Raw genomic sequence first — 24,108 nt, forward strand, 5'->3', positions numbered from 1 at the left:
ACATCAAATCATCCTGAAATGCAGAGCTACATCTCCTACAAGTCCTAATGATGAATTTGACTTTGATGAAGATTAAATGTTTTCATGTTGACATTCTTTAAAATTGTATATGTGAAATATGGGGAGTAGGCGTAACTAATGGTTTGTGTGCCTATTTCCCATGCATGAGGTTCCGGGTTCAATCCCCAGTACCTTAAAAAAAAAAATTTTTTATGTGAAAGAACAAAGGAACCTGGAAGATGGCCTATGAATCAACTATACATTTTAAACAAATTGCATGAGTCTTCTCTAAGTATAACTAGTGCTGGTGTGACAACTTTCCAGTGGATGAGTTTATGCCATAAAGCTCCATCTAAAGTGTAGGGATACTGTTGTGTTCCGATAAAATCCTCACAAAGTGGATATTATGTTTTAGAACTATGTTAAAGTTGTATATGGCTTAACAGAGTATTAGTAACATTAAAGCTAGAATTGTCTCCAAGGTCTAAAAATAAGTTTTCTGATAAAGTTGAACTTTATAAATCCCACAGTAAACGATGACCTAACACTTTCAAATCATTGAACCATAAGCTCTTATATATGCACTATTCTGAATTCTATACCTCAATAGAATTTATCAAAAATTTTACCTGGGAATTTTGGAATAGCCAACATAAACCAATAACTTAACAAATTGTACTTTTTCTAATAATTCAAAATGGAAATTGAAAACCGTGTGTGGTAGGGAAAAAATTCAAACTTGTATAGATCATTTTTGTAGTTCAAGTACAATTATAAGACTGACAGAATTACAGGGGTATTAACTATGAAGGACTACTGAAGAATATGAAGTACTGTATTGTCTGGCTTTTAGACCTTCAGTAAGGACTATAACATTACACATTGAAAAAAAATTTACAAGGCAGCACTGAGAGCAGTTCTAAGGACATTTCTGCTTTAAGCCTTAAATCAGATATCACGTCAAAATTAGTGTTGGACTGGGAAGTGGATTTGGCCCAACGGATGGATAGGGCATCCACCTACCACATGGGAAGTCCAAGGTTCAAACCCAGGGCCTCCTGACCCTTGTGATGACCTGGCCCACATGTAGTGCTGAGGCACACAAGGAGTGCCGTGTCACGCAGGGGTGCCCCCCGCATAGGGGAGCCCCATGCACGAGTGCGCCCCATAAGGAGCCACCCAGTGCAAAAAAAGTGCAGTCTGCCCAGGAATGGTACCGCACACAGGGAGATCTGATGCAGCAAGATGATGGAGACACAGATTCTGGGTGCTGCTGACAAGAGTACAAGTGGACACAGAATACATAGCAAATGGACACAGAGAGAAGACAACTGGGGGCGAGGAAGGGGAGAGAAATAAATAAAAAATAAATCTTAAAAAAGAAAATTAATGTTGGACTAATTTTGAGCAGATGTAGCTCAAGTAGTTGAGCACCCGCTTCCCAAGTATGAGGTCCTAGGTTTGAACCTGGTACCCTCCTGAAAAATTAGTTGGTCAAATTCTGGGTAAGAAAATCCTATATATAGTGACTTTGATAAGTTAAGAGATGTTTTTATTTTCAATTACCTACTGCTAACAAATTTTCTATTTATATAGATACTATGGCCTTTGGGGGGCAATATGGTTAAGAACAGGTGTTCTTTTTTAAAGGAAATATTGAAATTCTGGTTTCTGTTTGTGTATATATATTGTTGCTACATATTTAAGTAAACACGCTTTTTCCTCCCTTTTATGCACATAACAGAAACACACATTATCATGCCTCAAACTATTTTTTTATTTGCAACTACATGATTTCACACAATTTTTTAAAACAATGACATAAAATAGATTTCCTTGTGTATAAATAACTTACATACTCTCCATAAAGTAAATGTGTAAAGGTGCTAGAACAGATCATCCACTCCTACAGTGTTCTGTATCCAACAAAGTTGATGGCACAAAATATAAATACTCAAGTCCAATATTAAAAACTCAGGCACTTGACTAACTTTTAATAAAGTTTTTCAAACTATATCAAGATATCTAAAGTGCATATATATATATTTTTAAGAAAGATTATTCTCAATAACTTTTCTATAAAAATATGTTGATGGTTTGGTCCATCTAACTTTACTACTATTAAGTATGAACATTTCACTTTTAACATATAGTCAGGCTTGCATTCTACCTATCTGTGAACACGAACCAGGAGACGCAGAAGGTGCTAGTGAGGTGCTAACATGTGAGGATTAATCCAGTGATTCCGGTCACAATGCATTCCAGGAGGAGGTACCCATGTCACCGGAATTGGGCGATAGGGTTTATTCTTCCTTGCCTGACTTGGATAACCAAATGGTACAGGAGGAGGGTAGTGACTTGGGTGGCCATTCCCTCGGTACATCCCTGACCTTTTTCTGGGCAGAGGGTGCCACACTGGAAGAGGTGGGAATATCAGCTCTGAAATCTGTAGGGAAAAAAAAATTTTTTTCAGTTAATTCAAAAGAAAAATTAATCATGACTAAGTAACCTTTCAGATTCCTTATTAACTACAAACAAAATGACCCACAATTATAAGAATACATTCAAGTGACAGTTCTATGGGCAAGTCACAAAATGTGTTAAAAAAAAAAAACCTTATATATAATAGGAGACCAATCCCTGTGCTCTGAATGAAGAAATAAATTAATAAACACAAACAGCATTCTAAAACAATTCATAAAAGGTAAGGGATAATCTGTACCCTCAATGTTTTCCAATTAGAAAAGATCAAAACATGGAAAGAATGGAAGCTTGTAAGAACATACCATGTTTCAGACCAGTGTTTCCACAGTTGGCTAATTGAACAGGGACCTAGGACTTTTTTGAACACAAAGTACTCATACCCCAGCCCTGGTCCATGAATAATAATAAAAAATCGTAGGAGTTAGTCCAGGTATTTTGATGAAGCTCTCCAGCTGATTCTGTTGTAGCCTGTTCAGTGAGTGAGTGCCCATCAGTCAGGTAGGCACATTATGTTCCTACTATTCAAAAGTCTTTACCAGCAGATGTTAAGGACCTCTCTGCATAGTATGCCTAAACTAGACTAGAGTCTCAGATGCTCTGCTCTTCTTAATACAGGTTTTTATTATTATTTATATTCTGTACAGCATTGCGTTCAAAAAGTACAAGCTTGTACCGTAGAAAGTCTTCCTTATCTGAACCACCAGTTCTCCAGTTACTCTCCTGAGGGCAAATGACACTAAGTTTTTGGGCTTACTTTCAGAGATATTCTACTCATACTTCTGTGTTTAACTATACAGACACTTTTTAAAAACACATATTATTCTGTACTTTACCTTTTGCACTTGATAATACATCTCAGACATTCAAATCAACACACAGACCTCTCTGTCTTGTTTTACAGCTACATAGTACTGCAGTGACTACCACATAATCAAATTAACTGGTCTTTTATTAATGGGACATTTAGGCCATTTCAAGTCTTTTAGTATTAAGAAACAATGCTGCAACCTTGCAACCTTACAACCTAAAAAGAAAAAAAAAAGCAAAAGCAAAAACAAAAACCTACGAACCAACAAAAAGAAAACCTCAATGCTGTAAAAAATCTTAGCTCAGTTAAATCTTGATTGCCTACAATAATGGGGAAATAACGAAGAATTTATAGTTCAAACTACTAAAATTGACCTATATTGCAAACTAGCAGGCAAAGAGTGTTTCATTTCTTTCTATAGTGCGAAGTCTTTTTGTTTTTGTTTTGTTTTGTTTTGCCAGAAAGTAGGTAGAAACCTGGCGTTTGCATTATCCCTTTACAGTTAATCCTCACACCCCGCAGGCAACCACTGTTCTGATTTCTACCACCAGATTTAGTTTTCCCAGTTTGTGAACTTCCTATAAATGGAACCATCCAGCATGTATACCTTTTCTGGCTGGCTTCTTTTGCTCAACCTACTTTTTTTTTTGGTTGTTGTTGTTATTGTTTTTTGTTAGGTACAAAGGACTGAACCCAGGACCTCGTATATGGCAGCAGGTACTCAACCACTTAAGGCTACATCTGCTCCCACAAACCTAATGTTTTTGAAGTTCTTCCATATTGTATCTATTCTTTTTGTTTTATTGCTATTAATCAACTGCATGAATATATCAGAATTTGTTTATACATTCACTTGGTAATGGACATTTAGCTTGTTAATAGCTTTTTTTACTTAACGAATAAAACTTCTCTAAATATTCTAATACAAGGCTGAGCAGACATATTTTCATTTCTTTGGCAAAATACTTAGGAGTGGAACTGCTGGGTAATAGCATATGTAACTTTAAGTGCTGAACAATTTTCCAAAGTGGTTGTACCATGTTACACTCCCACTACTAGTTTGTGAATCCAGCTGCTTAACATCCTCATCATTTGAGGTTATCAGTCTTTTCAATTTTAGCTGTTCTGGAGGAAGCAGTGTTTCATTGTGGTTTTAATTTGTATTTCCCTAAAGACCAATGAGGTTGAGCACCTTTTAATGTGTGTATGGCCACTGATACAACTTCTTTTGTAGACTGTTTATATAGAACTTTTTGTTCAATATTTTTAATTGGGTCATTCGCTTTTATTATTAATTTTTCAAGATATATTCTGGAAATATGTCCTTTGATAGATGTATTGTGAATATTTCATCACAGTCTATGGCTTGCTCATTCATTTTTTAAAAAAAGAGATGTATTTTTTATTTCTCTCCTCTTCCCCCCCTCACTCCCCCATTGTCTGTTCTCTTGTGTCGATCTGCTGTGTGTTCTTCTGTGACTGCTTCTATCCTTATCAGCAGCACCAGGAATCTGTGTTTCTTTTTGTTGTGTCATCTTGCTGTGTCAGCTCTCCATATGTGCGGTGCCTTTCTTGGGCAGCCTGAACTTTCTTTCACGCTGGGCGGCTCTCCTTAACGGTGCGCACTCCTTGTGCTTGGGGCTCCCCTATGTGGGGGACACCCCTGCGTGGCACGGCACTCCTGGCGCGCATCAGCACTGTGCAGGGCCAGCTCCACCTGGGTCACGGAAGCCCAGGGTTTAGACCACAGACCTCACATGTGGTAGGCAGACGCATTGGGCAGTCTGCTTCCCCTCATTCATTATTTTTTTAAAGATTTATTTATTTCTCTCCCCTTCCCCCCACCAAGTTGTCTGTTCTCTGTGTCCACTTACTGCGTGTTCTTCTTTGTCCACTTCTGTTGTCAGCGGCACGGGAATGTGTCTCTCTTTGTTGCGTCATCTTGCTGTGTCAGCTCTCCTTACAGGACGCACTCCTTGCACGTGGGGCTCCCCTATGCAGGGGGCACCCCTGCGTGACAGGGCACTCCTTGTGTGCATCAGCATCCACATGGGTCAAGGAGGCCCAGGGTTTGAACCGCGGACCTCCATGTGGTAGACGGACGCCCTAACCACTGGGCCAAGTCTGCCTCCCCCCTCATTCATTCTTAATGGTTTCTTTTGATGAGCAGAGATTTAAAATTTTGATGAAGTCCAACTTATCAATTTTTTTAAAAGATTTATTTATTTAATCCCCCCCTCCCCGGTTGTCTGTTCTCTGTGTCTATTTGCTGTGTCTTGTTTCTTTGTCTGCTTCTGTTGTCGTCGGCATGGGAAGTGTGGGCCGCGCCATTCCTGGGCAGGCTGCACTTTCTTTCATGCCGGGCAGCTCTCCTTACGGGTGCACTCCTTGCGAGTGGGGCTCCCCTACGCGGGGGACACCTGAGTGGCAGGGCACTCCTTGCGCGCATCAGCACTGCGCATGGGCCAGCTCCACACGGGTCAAGGAGGCCCGGGGTTTGAACCGCGGACCTCCCATGTGGTAGACAGATGCCCTAACCACTGGGCCAAGTACGTTTCCCCAACTTATCAGTTTTTATATGCAGATGCCTTTTTGTGTTCCCTGGAAGAAATCTTTGCCAATCTAAATATTTTAAAGGTATTTCTCTCTGTTTTCTTCTAGAAGCTTTAGTTTTAGCTTCTATGTTTAGGTGTATAATTCATCTGTAATTTTTTGTGTATGGTATCTGGTAGTGTTTGAGATAAATTTTTTTTTCTATACAGATTATCAAATTGTTTTAACTCTAGTTTTTGAAACCTTTCCCTTTTCCACTGCTTTGGAACTCTTTTTAAAAAAAACAAAACAAAACATAAATACTGTGTATATACTGTGTCAATTTTTGGACTCTACTCTGTTCCACTGATCTATTTGTGTATCTTTAAGTTATTATCACACAGTGACTTGATTAGTACAACAGCTTTATATAAATGAGTTCTCCAGCTTTGTTCTCCTTTTAAATTTTTTTTTGATTTTTAATTTTTTCTCTTCCCTTCCCCCCCACCCCAGTTGTCCGCTCTGTGTCCATTCCCTGTGTGTTCTTCTGTCCATTTGCGTTCTTGTCAGTGGCACCCAGAATCTGTATCTCTTTTTATTGCGTCATCTTGCTGCATCAGCTCTCCTTGCGTGTGGCATCATTCCCGGGCAGGCTGCACTTACTTTGTGCCGGGTGTCTCTACTTACGGGGTGCACTCCTTGCACGTGGGGCTCCCCTATACGGGGGACACCCCTGCATGGCACGGCAATCCTTGCGCACATCAGCACTGCATGTGGGCCAGGTCATCATGTGGGCCAGGTCATCACATGGGTCAGGAGGCCCTGGGTTTGAACCTTGGACCACCCATGTGGTAGGCGGATGCCCTATCAATTGGGCCAAATCTGTTTCCCTCCTTTTAAGTTTTAAAATCAATTTGTCAATTTCTAGAAAAAGCTTTCTGGGATTTTGATTGAGGTGAATATATAGATCAATTGGGGGATGTGAGAGTTTGAAGTTCTTTTGTAAGATGAGCTATATGGTATGTGCTTGATTGTCCAAAGCTAAGCTTGAGGAGAAAGTGACCTGGAAAAGGTAGAGACCAAGATGAAGAGCTGCCACTTTGCTTTGCCATGTGGCAGGACTCCAGTATCTGCCAGCAGCCAACCTTTGGTGAAAAAGCATCTCTGATGATACCTTGGATTTTGACTTCTTCACATCCTCAGAACTTTAAGTTTTTACCCTAATAAATCCCCTTTATAAAAGCCAACCCATTTCTGTTAATTTTTGCATTGCAGTCTTTGGCAAACTAAAACAGGGGAGAACTGACATAGTTTTGACTCATATCTCCTTAGAGAGCTGTCCATGGAGGCATCTTTCAGAAAACACACCAGAGAACAACCTAGGAATTTTTTGTCCTTATTTTGGTAGCCCAGTTTAAAACTTTTGGCCATGCCAGGTTCAAGATCAAAAAGTGGACAGAAAAGAATAAGTGGTTCACTTGCACCAGTTTTTTGCAAAAGTGCTGGTAATAATAGTGCTTCTGTTGTGAAATGCTTTGTTAGTATAATTCCAAGAAGGAACATTTTTCTTAAGAATTTCCATGCCTTTCTACTTTTTATCCCTAACAGTCTTTCAACCTTGAGAAAATAAAAACAATTTAATTTAAAAATAAATTTAAAAATTAGCATCAATTTACTTGTAAAATACTAGTACACATCAGTTTGAGACTTATATTCTTGCTTTGTTGAGTAACAACAAATTCTGGGGTAAGAGTGCCATGTATTTGAATGAATTCCAGCAAATTTCCACGTAATCTGCAGTATATACTGCATCACAAAGGAAAAATATGAGTAAAATATTGATGGCAGAGGTTTTTAAAACGATCCTTTCTTCTATAAAGTGAATCTCTGGAAGAATACATAGAAAACTGCCCTTCCACAGAGACATATATCACCACAGGACTAGTGGTCAGGAGGAGTAGAATTTCTATTATACTTTCATACTATCTTAAGTTTTTAAAAGCAGCTGAATAATCTTATATATGTGTATATTCCTAATATGATAATCTTCAAAATGTAATATTCCTCTCAAACATAGATAATTCAATAACTGAAAAGGATATAAAATTAAGTTATATGGAAAGAATGTTGTTATATAAATGATGTTTATTTTAAAGACTACTTTCTCAACATTCAAAACTCCAATAAAGTACTGACATCTTGCTCATTAGATCTAACTTTTCATTTTAACCCAAATCCAACCCTCCCTTGAACTTGATAGGTTGAATCATATTTAATTATTAAGACCAAACTTAGAAAAATAGTACATTTAAAAACATTCAAAATGATGTGCACAGAATAAGGCCCAAAAGATCTTGTTTGGCAGGTTATATACATTATATACCTTTTGGTATGTGGGATATAAATAATAAGTGAATGAATCTGTAAGTGCACACACACTAGCTTTGCGACTTTTCAGCCATTAAAGTGAGAGACGTTTCAGTTAGTGTAAACTTAGAGGTATTAAAATACACAAAGGTATGAAACCCAAAGTGCAAAAAATGAGTGCTGTGCTTGAACACTTTAAAAATATTAGGGATGTTTCATCCCAAGTTTTCTGTTCTTTGTCACACTTTTTTGAAAAATATTTACTACAGCTAACGAGTGTCAAAGCAGACCTTTGATAAAACACCTCAGGAAATCTATTTATATGTCATCAGAGCAGCTCCCCTTTGGTATGGGAAAGGCAAGAACTGTGATTCAGAATCTCAAATCAGAAACTTTGGGCAACATGAGGAGGACTTCCTGGAACAACCTGGCAAGCCCTACTCTTGCCCTTCAATATGAAGCTGTTTCATAGTTACCTGGTATGCTGGGCTGGGGGTTGCAGCCACCGAACTGGGTTTCACTTCCTTACTAGGCTCTTCGTCTGAAGAAGATCCGGAATGATAATCAGAGGTAACCTTATCAAGGGCTCTGGTAACTTTCTTGGAGATCTCATCCTTATTTTCATCCTCATTTTCAAAGCTGGCAACAATGAATGCATTGTTTTTCTCTCCATATCTAGGAATAAAATAAAATACTTACAAAACTTGCAGTCATATTCAACAAAAAGAAATATCCATAGTGCCAGGTTTCTCTTTGGGGAAAGTCCTGCTAATGCATGTTCTGAGGTAGCACAACATTGTGAATGTGGATATTCCCACTAAATTTTATGCTCAGGAGTGGCTGAAATGTGAAAGTTTATGTTGTATGTATGTTTCTACATTTTCTTTTTAAAGACAATAACAAGTAAAGGCAATACATGATCCCAGACTGCATCTAATTGGGGTATATGAAAAAATTGTGAAGATATTAAGTTTTATATCAATGTTAATTTTCTGAACTTGATAACTGTACTTAAAAGGTGGTTACATAAATGAAAACCCTGTTATTAGGAAATGTGCATGGAAATATTAACTGTCCATGGAGCATGATGTACACAACCTACTTTCTGATGTTTAGAAAAAAGACTGGGGATCGGGTGTAGCTTGGGTGGTGGAGTGCCTGCTTCCCATGTACAAGGTCCCATGTACAAGGTACCTTCTAAAAAAATCAAATAAAAATTTAAAAAGCCAGAAAGAGCAGGGGAAGTTACAGAGATTGAAAGGTGAAGAACTTTCTTGGCTGTTTTTTATTATTGAAATAATGAAAATGCCCTAATGATGACTTGATGACTGAGGTGATGAATGCTCAATCATGTGATCATACCAAATACCACTAACTGTACACTTTGGATGAACTGTATGCTTTATTAATATGTATCAACAACAACTCTCTTGGTGGCTGAGCACCTGTATGAGGTCCTGGGTTCAATCCCCCATACCTCCTGGGGAAAAAAAATTCAAACAATTCCCTGTTGTTGGCAGCTTCAAGTCCAAACTCCTTGCCACTGAGCTGAGGCAGGCCAGGCCAGGCCATGAGCTTGTCTCCTTTTCCTACTACTGTTTCTAACTAATCCCTGAGCGAGACGTGCTGAACTCTGAGGATCAACCATATGAAAATGCCATTTTTGTATATAAAAATGATCAAATACCTGCAATTTCACTGCAGGGGAATTCTGGTGAAATGAATGATTGCTCCCTCCATGGCTCATACTCTGTGCACAGCTCTTCTCACCATTTCACTAGGGGTGGGGTTATCAGTTTACTTATCAGTTAGGCTGTCCACCTTCTCTGGCCTGTAAATATGCTGAGGGAAGGGACCATGTCATGTATATCCTTGTGTCATTTGTCGTTCCTGTACTAAGTGCTTGATGAATGTTGAAAGAATAAGTGCTTCATTTTAGGAACTCATGAATAATAGGAATAAAAAGCTACACACTGAAGCAGAGTGGTCATCATAATCTCTCAAAGTCATCAAGAATGAGGAACGAGCAAACTTAAGGGGTTAATGCAACATGGACCAAAGGAGACATACTGTATTGTCATAACAGAAGAACTAGTAACACTGATACAAAGCCTGGTCACCAGAGGTTCTAAGGGGAGTGAGAGGGAAGATAGGGGCAACATGGGGCATTATTTAGGCAGTGGAATTATTCTGTGATATTACAATGATGGATACAGGCTATTATACATTTTGTCAAAACTTATGAAATTGTACAGTGCAAAGTATAAACCATAATGTAAACTATAGATCATGGTTAGTAGCAATGCTTCAATATTTGCTCATCGATTTTAATAGATGTACCACACTAATGAAAAATGTTATTAACGGGAAAATGTGGAGGGGAAGGGGTGGGGGTATATGGGAATCCCCTGTATTTTTAATAAACTACTTTAAAAATAGTTAAAAAAAAAGCTGCCCCTTCCCCCCAAATAAGTTTAATATTCTTGTAAGTAAAGGCTTTTTTAATTAAAAAAAAAAAGCACATAAAAACAATTAAACAGGTCTGGACATGACATTGATCCATGGCAAAGACTCTCAGAATTGACCGTACATTTAATATTCTATTCTAATTCACTCTATGCCACCAAACATGCCACAATTTTCTACTTCTGGTGTAGTTAAGAACAAAAAAAAAAAAAAAAAAAAAATTCACTCTATGCCACCAAACATGCCACAATTTTCTACTTCTGGTGTAGTTAAGTACAAAAAAAAATTCTCTTTCCCAACTGTTTAAAACATCAAAGAGAATTTCACTGTTTAGAGCCATTTTTTGGATTCATGTTTTATGTACCATTGACCTTGGTTTTACAGCAAAATTTTCTTATGTATTTAAAACTAACCTCTATAATGTACCTCTTAGTAATTCAAGTTACCAATCAACCAGAAATTTCCTATGGGATTTACTTTAACCAAAATTACATCAAAAAGGCCTGTGTGGATACACAATGACAAAAATGAGAACAGAGGCCATCATTGAGGTTAAAGAAAAAAAAATACTACTGTTAAGGAAAATAGAGGGGTTTTGCTTAAATTATGCCTACCTCATAGTGACGATAACTGCTTACATCTCATCTTAATTTCAAAGAGTAAATTGAGCAAGGCTTTTTTATCCTTTCAAAATATTTTTAAAGCCTCTGTTTACAAAAAATATTTTTTAAAATCTTAAAAATTTATTATTTTGGGGGAGCTAGTATAGCTCAGTGGTTGAGCACCTGCTTCCCATGTACAAGGCCCCAGGTTCAATCCCTGGCACCTCCTAAAAAAATAAATACATATATTCAAAAACTTATTAATTTTTTATATCAAGGTTACATGTTACTCAGTTAACACCAGATTATACTATTATTACTACAATAACACTATATTTGCTTTAATCAGCAGCTTTGCTCCCTCCTTACTTTTCTTTATTCCTCAATCTTGTGGGATTTGGCATGACGTCCACTCACTGCTTTAGGCTGAGAAGGGGACTAATTTTTAAAATATATAAAAATATATAACATAGGCTGATGGTTAATTAAAAGAAAAAAGAAAAAAAAAGGAAAATAAATTCTTCAATAAGGAAACAATAATGAACAGTAAAATTAAGAGTTTTATTCAGAGAATAAAGGAGAAACCCACAAGTCTATTTAAACAGATGACAAAGGAAATGAATTGTTAAGCAGTTTTTATAAAACATGTAATTAAAGTTAGAAACACAATTATTCCAGCTTAAAAAATATAAAAAAATGAAAGTTCAACTGGAAATAATATCAAGCTTTGATTTAATAGAAAAATAAGGTTAAGTGATGTTAAGTTCATCTCAAGATAACTCGTCTCAAATTATTTCTGAATCAGGGTATTTATTTATGATAAGTTAAAAGGCTTGACTGCCAAAAAGTCTCTGAAAGTTTATGTGGAAATCAAGTAACCTCCTAGATGAGTCTTATTTCTTTATTTAGCAATTCTATCTTCCATTTGCACAGGTGGAAACGGGCCATAAATATTACATAACTCCCTTTTCTATTCTTTTTCAGTTTATCTCAAAAAATGAGTTGCTACTGGATGGAAGAAAAAGCATTAGACCCTTTTCTGGTACTTGCTCTACTACTAACTAGCTTTGTTACCAGAGACCAGTCACTTAATTTCTCTAGGTCAGTTTCCTATCTGCTTGGTGAAGAGGATGGAACTGACTGAAGACTGGTTGGTCTTTGGCTGATGTTTCTTAATAGTACATGTCTGAGCAGTTCCTTACAGCACAGAATTTATGCACAGGTTTAATCAGCAAAGGGTTTTACATTGGAAATTTGTCTCTTTGTCTTCTCCACAGTGGACTAAACAAATCTCAATACAATCAAAGGTAAATTCCGATATTAATAATAATATTATCAATAGGCTTGCTTATGCTTACCCCCAGTTTTGTCCATCAATGGTCAAAATTCAAACAAAACAAAAAGCTGAAAAATTTGAGAAAAAACCCAGCCTCGTAGAAAGAGAAACCTAAACCAAGAGCAGACATCTAATGATTGTAGGATCAGCTTTATTAACTAAAACTTCCTACACAGGTAAGTTTGATTAGGTTCTGCATCTTTCTCTTTGTAGTGTCTGGGTATGCTAAGTGCTTGAAGCTGCTTACTTCACTGCTGTTAATATTAGAATGTGTAGTCAATGCCTTTCTTCAGAGAATTTCCAACGAACAACTTTCAAACTTATTTTTCAGTGACACTGCTAAAACATTAAGGCCAGTTTAATTAATCTGAAATGAATAAGCTATCATGCTTTTTATCAGAAAAAAGAGATTACAGAAATCACACAAAAAAGTTAGAGAATCTGATGAGTAGCTAATGAATCTGACAGATTTTCAGACATTTTCATCATAGGAAATATCTGATATCTGTTCTGCAACCTCATACATTTCACTAAGTGATAACAAGTCTATCTGGTACTCTTTGTACCCTCCCAACATTTTATCCTGACAGTGTACACTCTTCATTATGAAGAAAGTTCTCCCTGAGTACATCATGATTCTCACCCCCCACAACCTCAGTCTCTAGGATTACCAATGACTTATCTCCATTTAATGACTTTCCGGATTATTTGTTCTATTAGAAAAATGCTCTATCGGATTTGCATTAATTTTCAGAACACTTATCTTGCCAGTTTTGGTCCCAAAGTACTTCCCAATATCTCAATCTCCTCTATTAACTTCTATCAATCATCTCCACTCAATTGCTAACAAGTCTTTCTTTTTGGGGTTCTATTATCCTGAATGAATACCTTGGAATGTCCATCTAACTAAAACTTTTATTTTCAGGTGCCAAAACTTATTTTAAACATTTTAAATAAGTGTCTAAAATGTTTATATATAATCACCTGACTTCTTAAACATGACTGGACATAAAAATTTTTCCTTGATGAATTAGGATCATTATACTAAATATTATTTGGTTGTGTGATGGTATATTTGTGCCTACTATTTAACTTTTTCACTTCTGCCTCTGTGGCAGCCCATAATGACATTTTTGTAGCTTTTTGACTACTATGAATAGCAATCTTTCAAATGCTGCTTCTAATCTTTTATGGCTGAGAAACTACGCAACTTAAAGAACTATGTGCTAAATAGCAGTAATATGGATCCAAGTGCAGGGGTAATAAAGTTAGCAAATCAAAATAGTAACTTTGTGATAGCTATTTCTTGTAAACTGCGGTCTTATGCAAAGGTTCAGGTGATAAAGTCTCCAAAGTCTGATGTAGGCCTAAGAGGAGTTCTAAATTAATCCTAGAATCTAAAAGAAAGAAGTGGTAGAGGCTTATGGAGATAAAGATTCTCCACCAGTTTTTCTCAGGTTGAAAAAGGCAAAGCAAGCCATCTCAAGTTGAGGTATGAGAAGGTCAAACACTGTAAGATTCTAGGACTAATTGAGAATTCCACTTAAGCCAGGGTCAGGCTTCACAGACTTTGTCTACTGAACATACAACTAAGAGTATCTGGTCCTTGGTGAGTTTTTTCCCAATGGATGGAGTTCAAATAACTTCAAACTAGCACTCAACTTTTACATCTGCTTATTAGGAGATGAGAGAAATAATCCCTATTATGAAAACAAAATCAGGAAAATATGTCACTTAAAAAACAAAGTGGGGAGAGGGGAGTAGAGACAACCCAAAAGTTATTATGTGAGATTAACTTCTTTCCTATTTTGAAGAAGGTAAAAAGATAGCACACCACCAACGAAAGAGAAGATGCTAATTACCCTAGAGGAGTATAGGTGTCCAAGTCTATTCTTTAACCAAAATAAATTTCTTGGCAAAGCTCAAGAAAATCCCTGCCCAAAAGGCTTCTCAGTTCGTTTTCAGCTGCAAAATGGTAATGTAACCAGTCCTTAACCAGCACCTCTAAGAAAAGTGCTTAAGAACATTCAGCTTTAGAAAGCTAAACCACCACCTCCCAGCTATAAAAGATACCAGGCAGGCAGCACATGGGAGAATTTCATAAAATCAGTTCTACTGCCAAACTTAAGAACTCACCGACAGCACACCTCACATGGGTCCACCCAAAGAGTGAGCTCCTTTGGCAAGCCCAAGTCGCTGTACAAGATGCAGCTGTTCTCACAGGCTTTCAGGACATCAGGATCAACTCTCTGAAACTTATTGACACGAATGCATCTATAACAAAGTGGAGTCATATTAATGATTTTGATTGAATTTTAACCATAAACCTACTTTTATCTATCAGTATTTGTTAAGGTAATAAAAAAAAGGTTCTCCCAGTGGAGAACCCAGAAGGGTACCTAACCTATCCTGAATAAACGTGAACTACAGGTAAAGAGGCAGCATTAATAAGACTACCCAGTTTAGTGGAAAGAGGGCACCTGTGTGAGCCCAGGCAAATCACTAACACTGACTCAACTCAGTTTAGCCAGAGACTACTCAACCTCATCATATGTACATTAAATTATCAAGGAGTATGAAAATTATATAAGATTACTTAGAGCTCTAAAGGTAAAAATTTTCCTAGGGCAACAAAATTTCCAACGAACTAAAGATCCCAGCTACTGTTTTAAATATTTGGAAATGCTTGTAACAAATTTTGGTCTGCTTTTACCTTGCTTTTACATCCCAGATAATAAAAATAACTGCTAAGAAAGGTGCCCTTTGCCTTACCTATAACTGTTCATAGAATCAGTCAAGCACATGGAAGTATTCATTTCACATACTTAAGATCAAAAAATTATTACTGATTTCATTTAGCTTCTCAATTACCCAAGGGCTTTTTAAAATAGTTGTCAAAATAAATGAGAAAAACTGCTAAATAGGGCCTCTGTTCTATTTTTTTAAACCAAAGAAATATTATATCTCCATTAACGGAATGCTCAATCCCAGAGCGAATGTAAAAATACATGTTAAAACAATTCTACATCAGTAGGAATACGGTAGCAACAATGCAAAGAATTTCATGCCAAAGACCTACTACTATTAGGAAATCAGTCACAAGAATCTGGGCTTTAGTACTACATCTACTTATTTACAGGGCAAACTTAGATTAAAATAATTTTACCTCAAACCTGAAGTTGTAATATATGGAAAGTAGAAGTTAATTTACAGTTATTATACCAGTTAAATTCTCTTACTAGTTGATTCAATTTTCATCAAAACTGTGAAAAGGGAGTGGATGTGGCTCAAGTGGTTGAGCACCTGCCTCCCACATGGGAGGTCCCGAGTTCAGTTCCCAGTGCCTCCTGAAAAAACAAAAACAAACAACAAGCAAAACAAAAGAAAAAAAAAAACTTGGGGAAGCTGATGTGGCTCAGTGGTTGAGTACTGGCTTCTCCCATGAGAAGTCCTGGGCTTAATCCCTGGTTCCAAAAAAGCCCAAACAACAACCCCACAGAAAAACTGTTAAAAAGTTCTAATTAGTTAACAGTCAAGAATGTTTCTAAACAATAACAACTCTTTCTGAAGTTTTCCATGTATTAACTCTCTTTTTTTTAAAGGTACCGGGAATTGAACCCAGGACGTCATACCTGGGAAGCAGATGCTCAACCATTTGCCCTACATCTGCTCCCCTATTAACTCTTAATTCTCACAACCATATTTATGTGTTAGATACTACTATCCCCATTGTAAGGAAGAAAGGAAGCACAGTTTGCCTTTTCCAGCACCATATAGCTAGTAAGTGGTGGATCTAGGATTTGAATCTAGGCCATCTGACTCCAAAGTTCGTATTATTAAACAGCACTCTATTTGCCTGTCTGTATTTAACATCACTGTTAACAATACAGGGAATTCAGGGGGAAAATTTCTGTCCTATAGTAAGGTGTCTTAGTCCTTTCCCTGAGATGGTTCTGTGCTACAGATTCTGATGTTGGGTAGGTGAGTCAAAGGCCCAGGTTCAAAAGCAGCTAAGGGTAAGGAGTTTTATCTTAGATTTTTTTCTTTTTAATCCACAACGAGAGTGATGTGGGCTCTATGTTAAAATATATATATATGTAAATACAAGTGCTCTCAAACACAGACTTTGCTTCAACAAAATTAACATCTTACACATACTACGCTTATTTTCACCCTACATACTGTGACTAGAACCATTAAATACACTTCAAAAACAAGTTTTAAAAACTGCATAAAAATAGTCATTTCCTTAATGTTGGCAGTTTAGTTCTGATTTTTTGCAATTATAAGTGAAGTGTAAGAAATATCCATATTCATACATTTATTTGTGTGCATTTCTGATATTTCTGGAATAGTTTTGTAGGAGACTTACTGTTCAAAGAAAATATTTTCATGGATTCCATTAATTTTTCCAAATGTACCTCTACAAGCATTTTATATTTTATAATTTTTATATTGCACAGAAACAATTTATAAGCATTTAGAAACAAGAAGAACACGTACAACCCATGGATTGAAGTCTATATACTATGGTCAATTCCATATTCTGTTCATTTTTGTAATAGTGAAGACCCACCATTAAGTCAAATAGTTTCTTACTTTAGTGACTATTCCTAAATGACTCAATATGATACTTCAGATCACATGCCAATTTAATCCTGCTTAACCTTTGCCTCAAGTTTTTAGAATTAATGGAAATGAAATTGTACATGCCTGACCCGTAAGCATTGATTTGACAGTGCCTCCTTTTTCAGTAATAGTAATGTGGTTTGGAATTTCCAAAATGCCTTTATCCAATGTCAGTTAGGTAAGTATAAAAAGCCTCAACAGATCTACCTCACAAGAGCTGTTCACTATATCAGCAATAAAGATGTGCAGAAAAAACTAAGAGGAAAAAATAAGATAAAAATAATCCTGTTTATTATAGATCATCCACATTTCTACTTTGACTTATCACATTTTCCAATTTAATAGGAAACCTCTTTGGATAAAACTGAAGAGGGAATACATCAATTATCTTAAATCTTTTTTTGTCAATGGGATATAAGCTCTCCTGGCTTTTAGCAAATGAGAAATAAATCTTTTTATTTTTTTTTATTTTTTTATTTTTTGCGGTACTGGAGCCAGGGATTGAACTTGGGACCTCACGTGTGCTTGAGCTTCATCTGCTTCCCCAAATCATATTTTAACCTTCCTCCAAGACTTCTGCACTTGCAAGAGCTAAGTGACTAAATTTATTTCTATATCCAAGCACCAAAGTACCAATCTGGGAAAGAAACTTCGGGGACAGCAAATATAAAAATCAAAGAGAATTTCTGTAATTGTCACTATAGTCACAACTGTTTCACTTTGACTTTTTTGGGGCCACATCCACAAACAGGTTAAGGTTTGACAGCCAAGTTCAGCAGAATATTCTCAACCCCAGTTCTCAAGAAGCCACATAAATACTAGAAAGTGAGCATGCCAGGACATGTTTTGCAGGAGCTTACTCTTCTTTAAGCTGTAAAAATAACGTACAAACCAGTGTACAAAAGACAGCTGCAAGTGAGAAGTACCTTCCCTCTCAATACAAAGGCAGTGGTGACACTGAAGTATACAGAAAGTCCTAAGAGTTTAGAGTCATTAGACCTAAGTTCAAATCCTGGAGCCAACATTACCAGCTGTAGATCATACATGATCTACTTTCATCTGTAAAGTGGTACACTGACTCTTTTATGCATGTTAAACCCACATAGAATTATGCATCATAAATGAAATCATTTTTGTATTAGGTATCCAATAATCCTCATTCGATTTTTCTAATTCACTTTTTTCCAAAAAAAAAAACAAAAAACATGTAACATGAATTTATATTTAGGCACAAGTTGACTCATTTACCTCAATTCTTACCCTGCTCATTTATGGTTGTTAGTTTTTGGGGTCCTCTACAATTGTGAAAACACCCAAGCACCAAGAGCCAAGTTATAAGCCACAAGAAGACGAGTAAGTCTAATGATCCTATTGTTTTGTCCTCCTGATCCAGGCAGTGGAACTTCATCAACAAATATTTATATATTAAAATCAGGAATGACAAAATACCTAGACGCCTGATAGATCTGTGTTTTGCAGATAAAACTCTGATTACCCAGATACAGTTCATGCCTCTGGCCTCTTACCCCTTCCAGGGGTTGATCAAACTCTTCACTGCTTATTCCAATCCAACCATCCAGTCTATTCCTTTACCTGTAAGCCTGTCCTTTTGATGGTTTTTCAGGATACCAATGATTTTTATATTTCTCCTGAAGTATTAGAGTCAATTTCTCAGCAAACCTCTCAACTGCCTCTTTCTTTAACTTATCATGTTTTCGAACTAGCCTTGTGAAAAAGAAGACAACAGCAGCAATTTCATTCTTCATCTTTCCCTGCAAAGATAAAACACATTCTCTCAAAAAACAAAACAAAACAAACACCAAATTATATTAACAGGAAGATAAAGCACTGTGAAATATCTCTCCTTTCCAGCTCTCCTTCCTCCTTCCAATTTTATCTTGTGTTTCCTTGGCTCATATATGGAGTAGGGAATAATCACTAATTTATTTTATGGCATAAAGAGTTTATTATACAATATTTAAGAATGATTACATTTAGCTTAGTGGAGAAGTTCAAAAAGAGAGAATACCAAATGTTTCTTTTGGTTAAATAAAGTCAGATATGCCACACAGAGATAACCACCATAATAAATATTACCACTACACAGTTTTTACTAAATGTGTCCATATGAAGCTACTATGATTAAAGTTCAAAATTCTGCATAATATTTTGGGCTTTAAAAGACAAAAATACAAAAAAAGCCTAAAAATAAAATTCTGTACTGTGAAGCCATTTTGAAAAACAGCCTGGCAGTTCCTAAAAAGGTTATAGTTACCATATGACCCTAGGAATGTATCCAAGAGAAATTAAAACATAAGCCCATGCCAAAATGTGTACACACATGTTCAGAGCAGCATTATTCATAATAGCCCCAAACAGAAACAACCCAAATACCCATCAACTGATGAATGGATAAATATTGTAAAATCCATGCAGTGGAATATTATTCAACAATAAAAAGTATTGATACATACTATTATAACATGGAAAAACCTTGAAAGCATTATGCTAAGGGAAAGAAATCAGCCACAAAAAACAACATGATTGTCTTTATAAAATATAAAAACTGGAAATAGATTCGTGGCCAGATTTAAGGGGATTGGAGGGAAAGGGAATATGACTGGTAATGAGTATGGTGTTTCTTTTGGGGTAATGAAAATGTTCTAAAATTTTGATAGCTGTACAATTCTTTGAATATATTGCAGTCATTCAACTGCACATCTTAAATGTGTGAATTATATCGATAAAGCTATTACACATTTTTTTTCCTTAAAATTCCAGTACTGAGTTTCTTTATACGCTCAAGAAGAGTGCTTCACTTTAGGTATGACCTAAAAATACTGGCTCTATCAAAACATATTTAAGACAGTGAAATTCAGGGTTGTCCACAGAAAATTAAACTAAAAGCAAGCAGAGATTCAGAGGTGAGTTTTGGAATTGCCTCAAAGAAGGACTTTTTAAAAAAGGCAAATCTGATTTATCATTGATTAATCCATAAAGGCAAAAACCTTGTCCAAGGATTGTTTCCATGTATACTCTGTCTTTAAAGGATGAGCTCATTCATTTGGCTACTCTAAGTAATTTGGAGTTATTCAGATGCTGCATTTAGTAAGCAATATCACCTTTTCCAGAGCCAATTATTATAGATATACAGTCTCTGCTATGTTTAGTTCAAAAGCCAACTAACCCAGCCACAGTTTGTGTTCCCAGACATTCCAAAAATTAAGCTGAGTCTCTTAGCTTCCTTTTTCTTGCCTCAAAACTGCTCTTTAACTCCCTCTTCATAATATGATCCCTTTACTCTGTGTGCAAATTCAAACAAGGGACCTCACTGTGAAATAAAGTCTATACAGTTATCTGAGAAGTGCGCTGGCAGTTACAACAACCCTTATCCTGGATGGGAGGACACCCAAACCTTTCTCCAGGAACTTCAGAAGGCCAAACTTCCACGGACAGCTTCCAGCCTGTGCAAAGAACACACAACTATAACCCACCACAGGCGTTGTGCAACCTTCTCCTGAAAAAATGTGAGCAGTTTCTACTCTTTAAAGCCACGTTTACACACAACCACTTTACGATAGAAAACTCACTGTAATTTAATATATGGTTTGGGAGGAAAGTTGCCGATGGAACTACATTAGCCTCCACTTCACCAAAGAAAATAAGGAACCACACTAAAGGGATGTTCTGTTTTCTCAAGATCATTCTCCCCATTCATTAAATTTGCTACATAGAGTCACGGGGTTGTAGGTTTTCGGTTTTTGTTTGTTTGTTTCATCTCGAAAAATAGAAAGGTAGAAAAGAATCACTTGGTGGTTTTCCCTTTTGCTTTTGCTTGTCACACAAGATGAGTCATATGGAGCTGCTGTTTTTTTTTTTAGTTTGAAGGCATGATGACTGGAATAGCTGAAAAATGAACTCACTTCCACCAGTTTTCTAGGATTACCAAAAGGTGAAAAAGGGAGAGTTACAATGCCACAGGAGAGAAAAAATCAGAATCAAGCGGGTCCTTTCTAGAAAACCTCGGGCGTCTTAAGCGGCCACAAGTATTCCACCCACGCTCAGAGCAAAAAAACTCGCATTTTAAATAACGCACGGTGACGTCATCCAGGGACGCGGTCCCCGGGGCGGCAGCTCCTCAAGTTCTACTTTGTTCCCCAGGATCCTCTGCTCACGAAAGCATGGATGGAATCCACGGGAATACCAAGCCCGGCCTTCCAGGAGTGTGTGTAACTTTGTACTTTCTCCTATCTTGTAACGAAAATGCTAATCGCTACCGCTTCTAGAAACAAACATTTCTCCTGATAGACGTTCCCAAGGTTGAGGAAGCGGGAACCCCGGTCTGTGGGAGTGAGGAGCCCGGACCAGCCTCGGCGGCGTCACGGGGGTGGCGGATGGGGGCGGGACCGGAGGGGGGGGGGGGGGGTCGGTCTCCCGAAAGTGAGGAAAAGAATTTTCCAAGGGGTTAGGAGTTTTCCTTCTGAAGCCAAGCAAACCTGCTGCTAAGCAGTCCCACTTGGGTTTTAACGAGTTTAGGTGAGTAAGCATCAAACATCTCCACCCACTCGAGAGAGCCCCGCAAGCTGCGTCCAACTTCTGCAATCCCGGCTTCCCCCTCAAGTCAAGGGAGGAAAGGCCCCCGAGCCCAGTTCCCGTCCTGCCCCACGCCGCCGACAGCGCTTGGGGGAGCCTGTCCCGCTTGCCCGCGGCGTCCGCCGTCCCCAGGCAGGCGTCCAGGCTCCGGGTGGCCCAAGGTTCGAGGACTGGGCTTCCCTCTCGCGCGACCCAACACCCAGCAAGCGCGGGTCCCCGGCTCCAGAAGTGAGGGGCGCAAACCCCCCGACGCGAGGGGGGAGGAAGGCAGGAGAGGTGGGAAGACCGTCGTCCCCCCGCCAGCGGAAGGGAACGCGCGCCCCGGCGCGGTGGAAACGTGGCAGGAGGCTCGAGGCGGCGTCTTTTCCATCCGAATCCCGCCGAGGGTGCCGCGGCAATCGCTGTGGGCCACCCCCGAAGCCCCAGCCCTTCTTAAGCGCGGAGCCCCGAACCGGTGCAGCCCGGCTCGATCCAGCACGCCTCCTCTCTCCCCGGCGCACCCCGCCAGGCAGCCCTCGACGTCGCCAGAGCGGCGCCCGCACCACACTCCCCCTGGTGCCCTCAGCCCCACCGTGTCCACCTCCCCCGTCCCGGTCTCCTCACCGCCGCGCCGCCTCGGGGCCGCAAACTAGGCGGCCCCGACCGTCTCCAGGCGGGGAACGGAGGGCGCCGACTCCGCGGGCCCGCGCTCGGTGGCAAGGAGCGCGGCGAGCCTCGTCCGGCGCGTGCTGCTCCCGCGTCGTCGGGCGGCCGAGCGTGCGCGCCAAGGAGGAGGCAGGGCGGGAGGACGAGCGCGCGCGGCCCCGAGGCGGCGCGCGCGGGGGGCTCGCGGCCCGGAAGAGGGGAGGGGCGATGACCCGGGAAAAGGTTGGCGCCGCGCGGGACCGGCTCGCGCGTCCTGGCGGGGGCGGAGCCGGGGGCGGGGCTTGGCGCGAGCCCGCCCCCGCGGCCCGGGCAGCGCTCCTGGCTCCCCCAAGCGCCGAGCGCGGACCCTCGGGTGCGTCGGCTAGGCCCACACCGGGTAGACTTCCCTCCCGGAGAAATACGTGCCCGCTGAGGGCCGAACTGGGCCACCGCCTGACCGCCCTATTTACAGCAGTGCCTTCGGGGGTCGCGCAACCCCCGTCTCCTTCCCTGCCCCGGCTTCTCCTTCCCTTTCGTCGGTCCTTTCCACTCAGCATCCTGACACCCCCCTTCCCCCTCCTGAAGCCGAGAGTTCTAGACGCAGCTCGGGCTTCCGTTTTCTAGACCCAGGGTTTTGGGAAAGAGAGAGACCACATAGACCAGACGGGAGGGGAAACTTGGTATTTATATGGTGGCTCTTTATCCTTCTTGTTGTAGTAAGAGCAGGCACGTTGACTGTGACCATACAGCCGCTCTCGTATATTTTAGATTGCTTAAAACTCCTGGCCGGGCCTTTCCGTTGCCGAGCATTCGCTCTCTGAGAGCAGAGATTGCCTCCTGTCGACTACGTTGGGTCTAGAAGTAAGTGCAGTGCTGTGCGCAAAGAAGGGGCTCCAGGGATGGTGGTTGAGTGAATCAAGTCTTGAGAGTTCAGGTTTTCTTATTTCTGACACTTTTACTCAAGGACGTCCCAGACAAAGAACTTAATCTTTGAGCGAAATACAAATATGGAAAGGGTGCATTAACTTCCTGAAGAAAAGGAGGAACATCTTTCCAATCTTTTTTATTAATTGGTGCTATGTTACCAATTTTGTGAAAGCTCCTTAATACATCAAACAGGCCAGGAATCACAAGATCATCCTTCCTTTTTCCCTCCCTTTTAAAACAAGACTTATTCTCACTTGAGCTAACACAGGCAGTAGTAAGTTACTGTTATATATTGACCAGTTTCCTCACTGCCCACTAAGCCTGAGAGCACATTTTCAGTGCATTTTTATAATAGCTTAAATTTTTTTAACTGATGCTGGCGACCATAGCCTTTTAGCAATTCAAAACTATTTCTTTAGCAGTAATCCCCAAGCCAGTACAATAAACTTTATATGAAAAAAAATTACAGCTTTCTAGGCCTAGGGCTATTTACTGGTTAAAGAGGACACTGATATTTACACACTGGTCTATTCTATGGAACATGAGGGTGTTTTCACTTTAAAATCATAAAAATCTAATTGCTGTTACTTTACTGATGAAGGCTTTTATCTTTGCAATTTCATAAAGTAGCCAGGTAGCTTTGAACATTACCCAAAATTTATCCAGAAATTACAGTAGGTTATGATTAGTATTTTGTGTAATGTTTGTAGATTTGTGACCCACATCATTCCATCTTTGAG

General features: G+C 39.1%; 1 protein-coding gene across 1 annotated transcript; it reads right to left on the bottom strand.

Moving 5' to 3' along the window:
* Positions 1-1,759: 1,759 nt before the first annotated feature.
* On the bottom strand, positions 1,760-22,641 carry BTG3 (BTG anti-proliferation factor 3). The gene is made up of 5 exons (XM_004462639.5): positions 22,421-22,641; positions 18,818-18,996; positions 14,732-14,869; positions 8,668-8,866; positions 1,760-2,446 (listed from the first exon to the last, which is right to left on the bottom strand). Exons 2-5 carry the CDS (start codon positions 18,988-18,990, stop codon positions 2,207-2,209), a joined length of 750 nt encoding a protein of 249 aa, XP_004462696.1. The 5' UTR covers positions 18,991-18,996; positions 22,421-22,641; the 3' UTR covers positions 1,760-2,206.
* Positions 22,642-24,108: the final 1,467 nt, after the last annotated feature.

This window comes from Dasypus novemcinctus, chromosome 4 (genome assembly GCF_030445035.2).
Source record: "Dasypus novemcinctus isolate mDasNov1 chromosome 4, mDasNov1.1.hap2, whole genome shotgun sequence".
In the NCBI taxonomy this organism is placed as follows: domain Eukaryota; kingdom Metazoa; phylum Chordata; class Mammalia; order Cingulata; family Dasypodidae; genus Dasypus; species Dasypus novemcinctus.

Coding starts and splice junctions, on each gene's coding strand:
- BTG3 (XM_004462639.5), bottom strand. CDS start 18,990: ATGAAGAATGAAATTGCTGCTGTTGTCTTCTTTTTCACAAGGCTAGTT. Junction 8,867..14,731: donor CCATGTGAGGTGTGCTGTCG/GTGAGTTCTTAA, acceptor TTTTATTCCTAG/ATATGGAGAGAAAAACAATG. Junction 2,447..8,667: donor CCCCCAGCCCAGCATACCAG/GTAACTATGAAA, acceptor TTTTCCCTACAG/ATTTCAGAGCTGATATTCCC.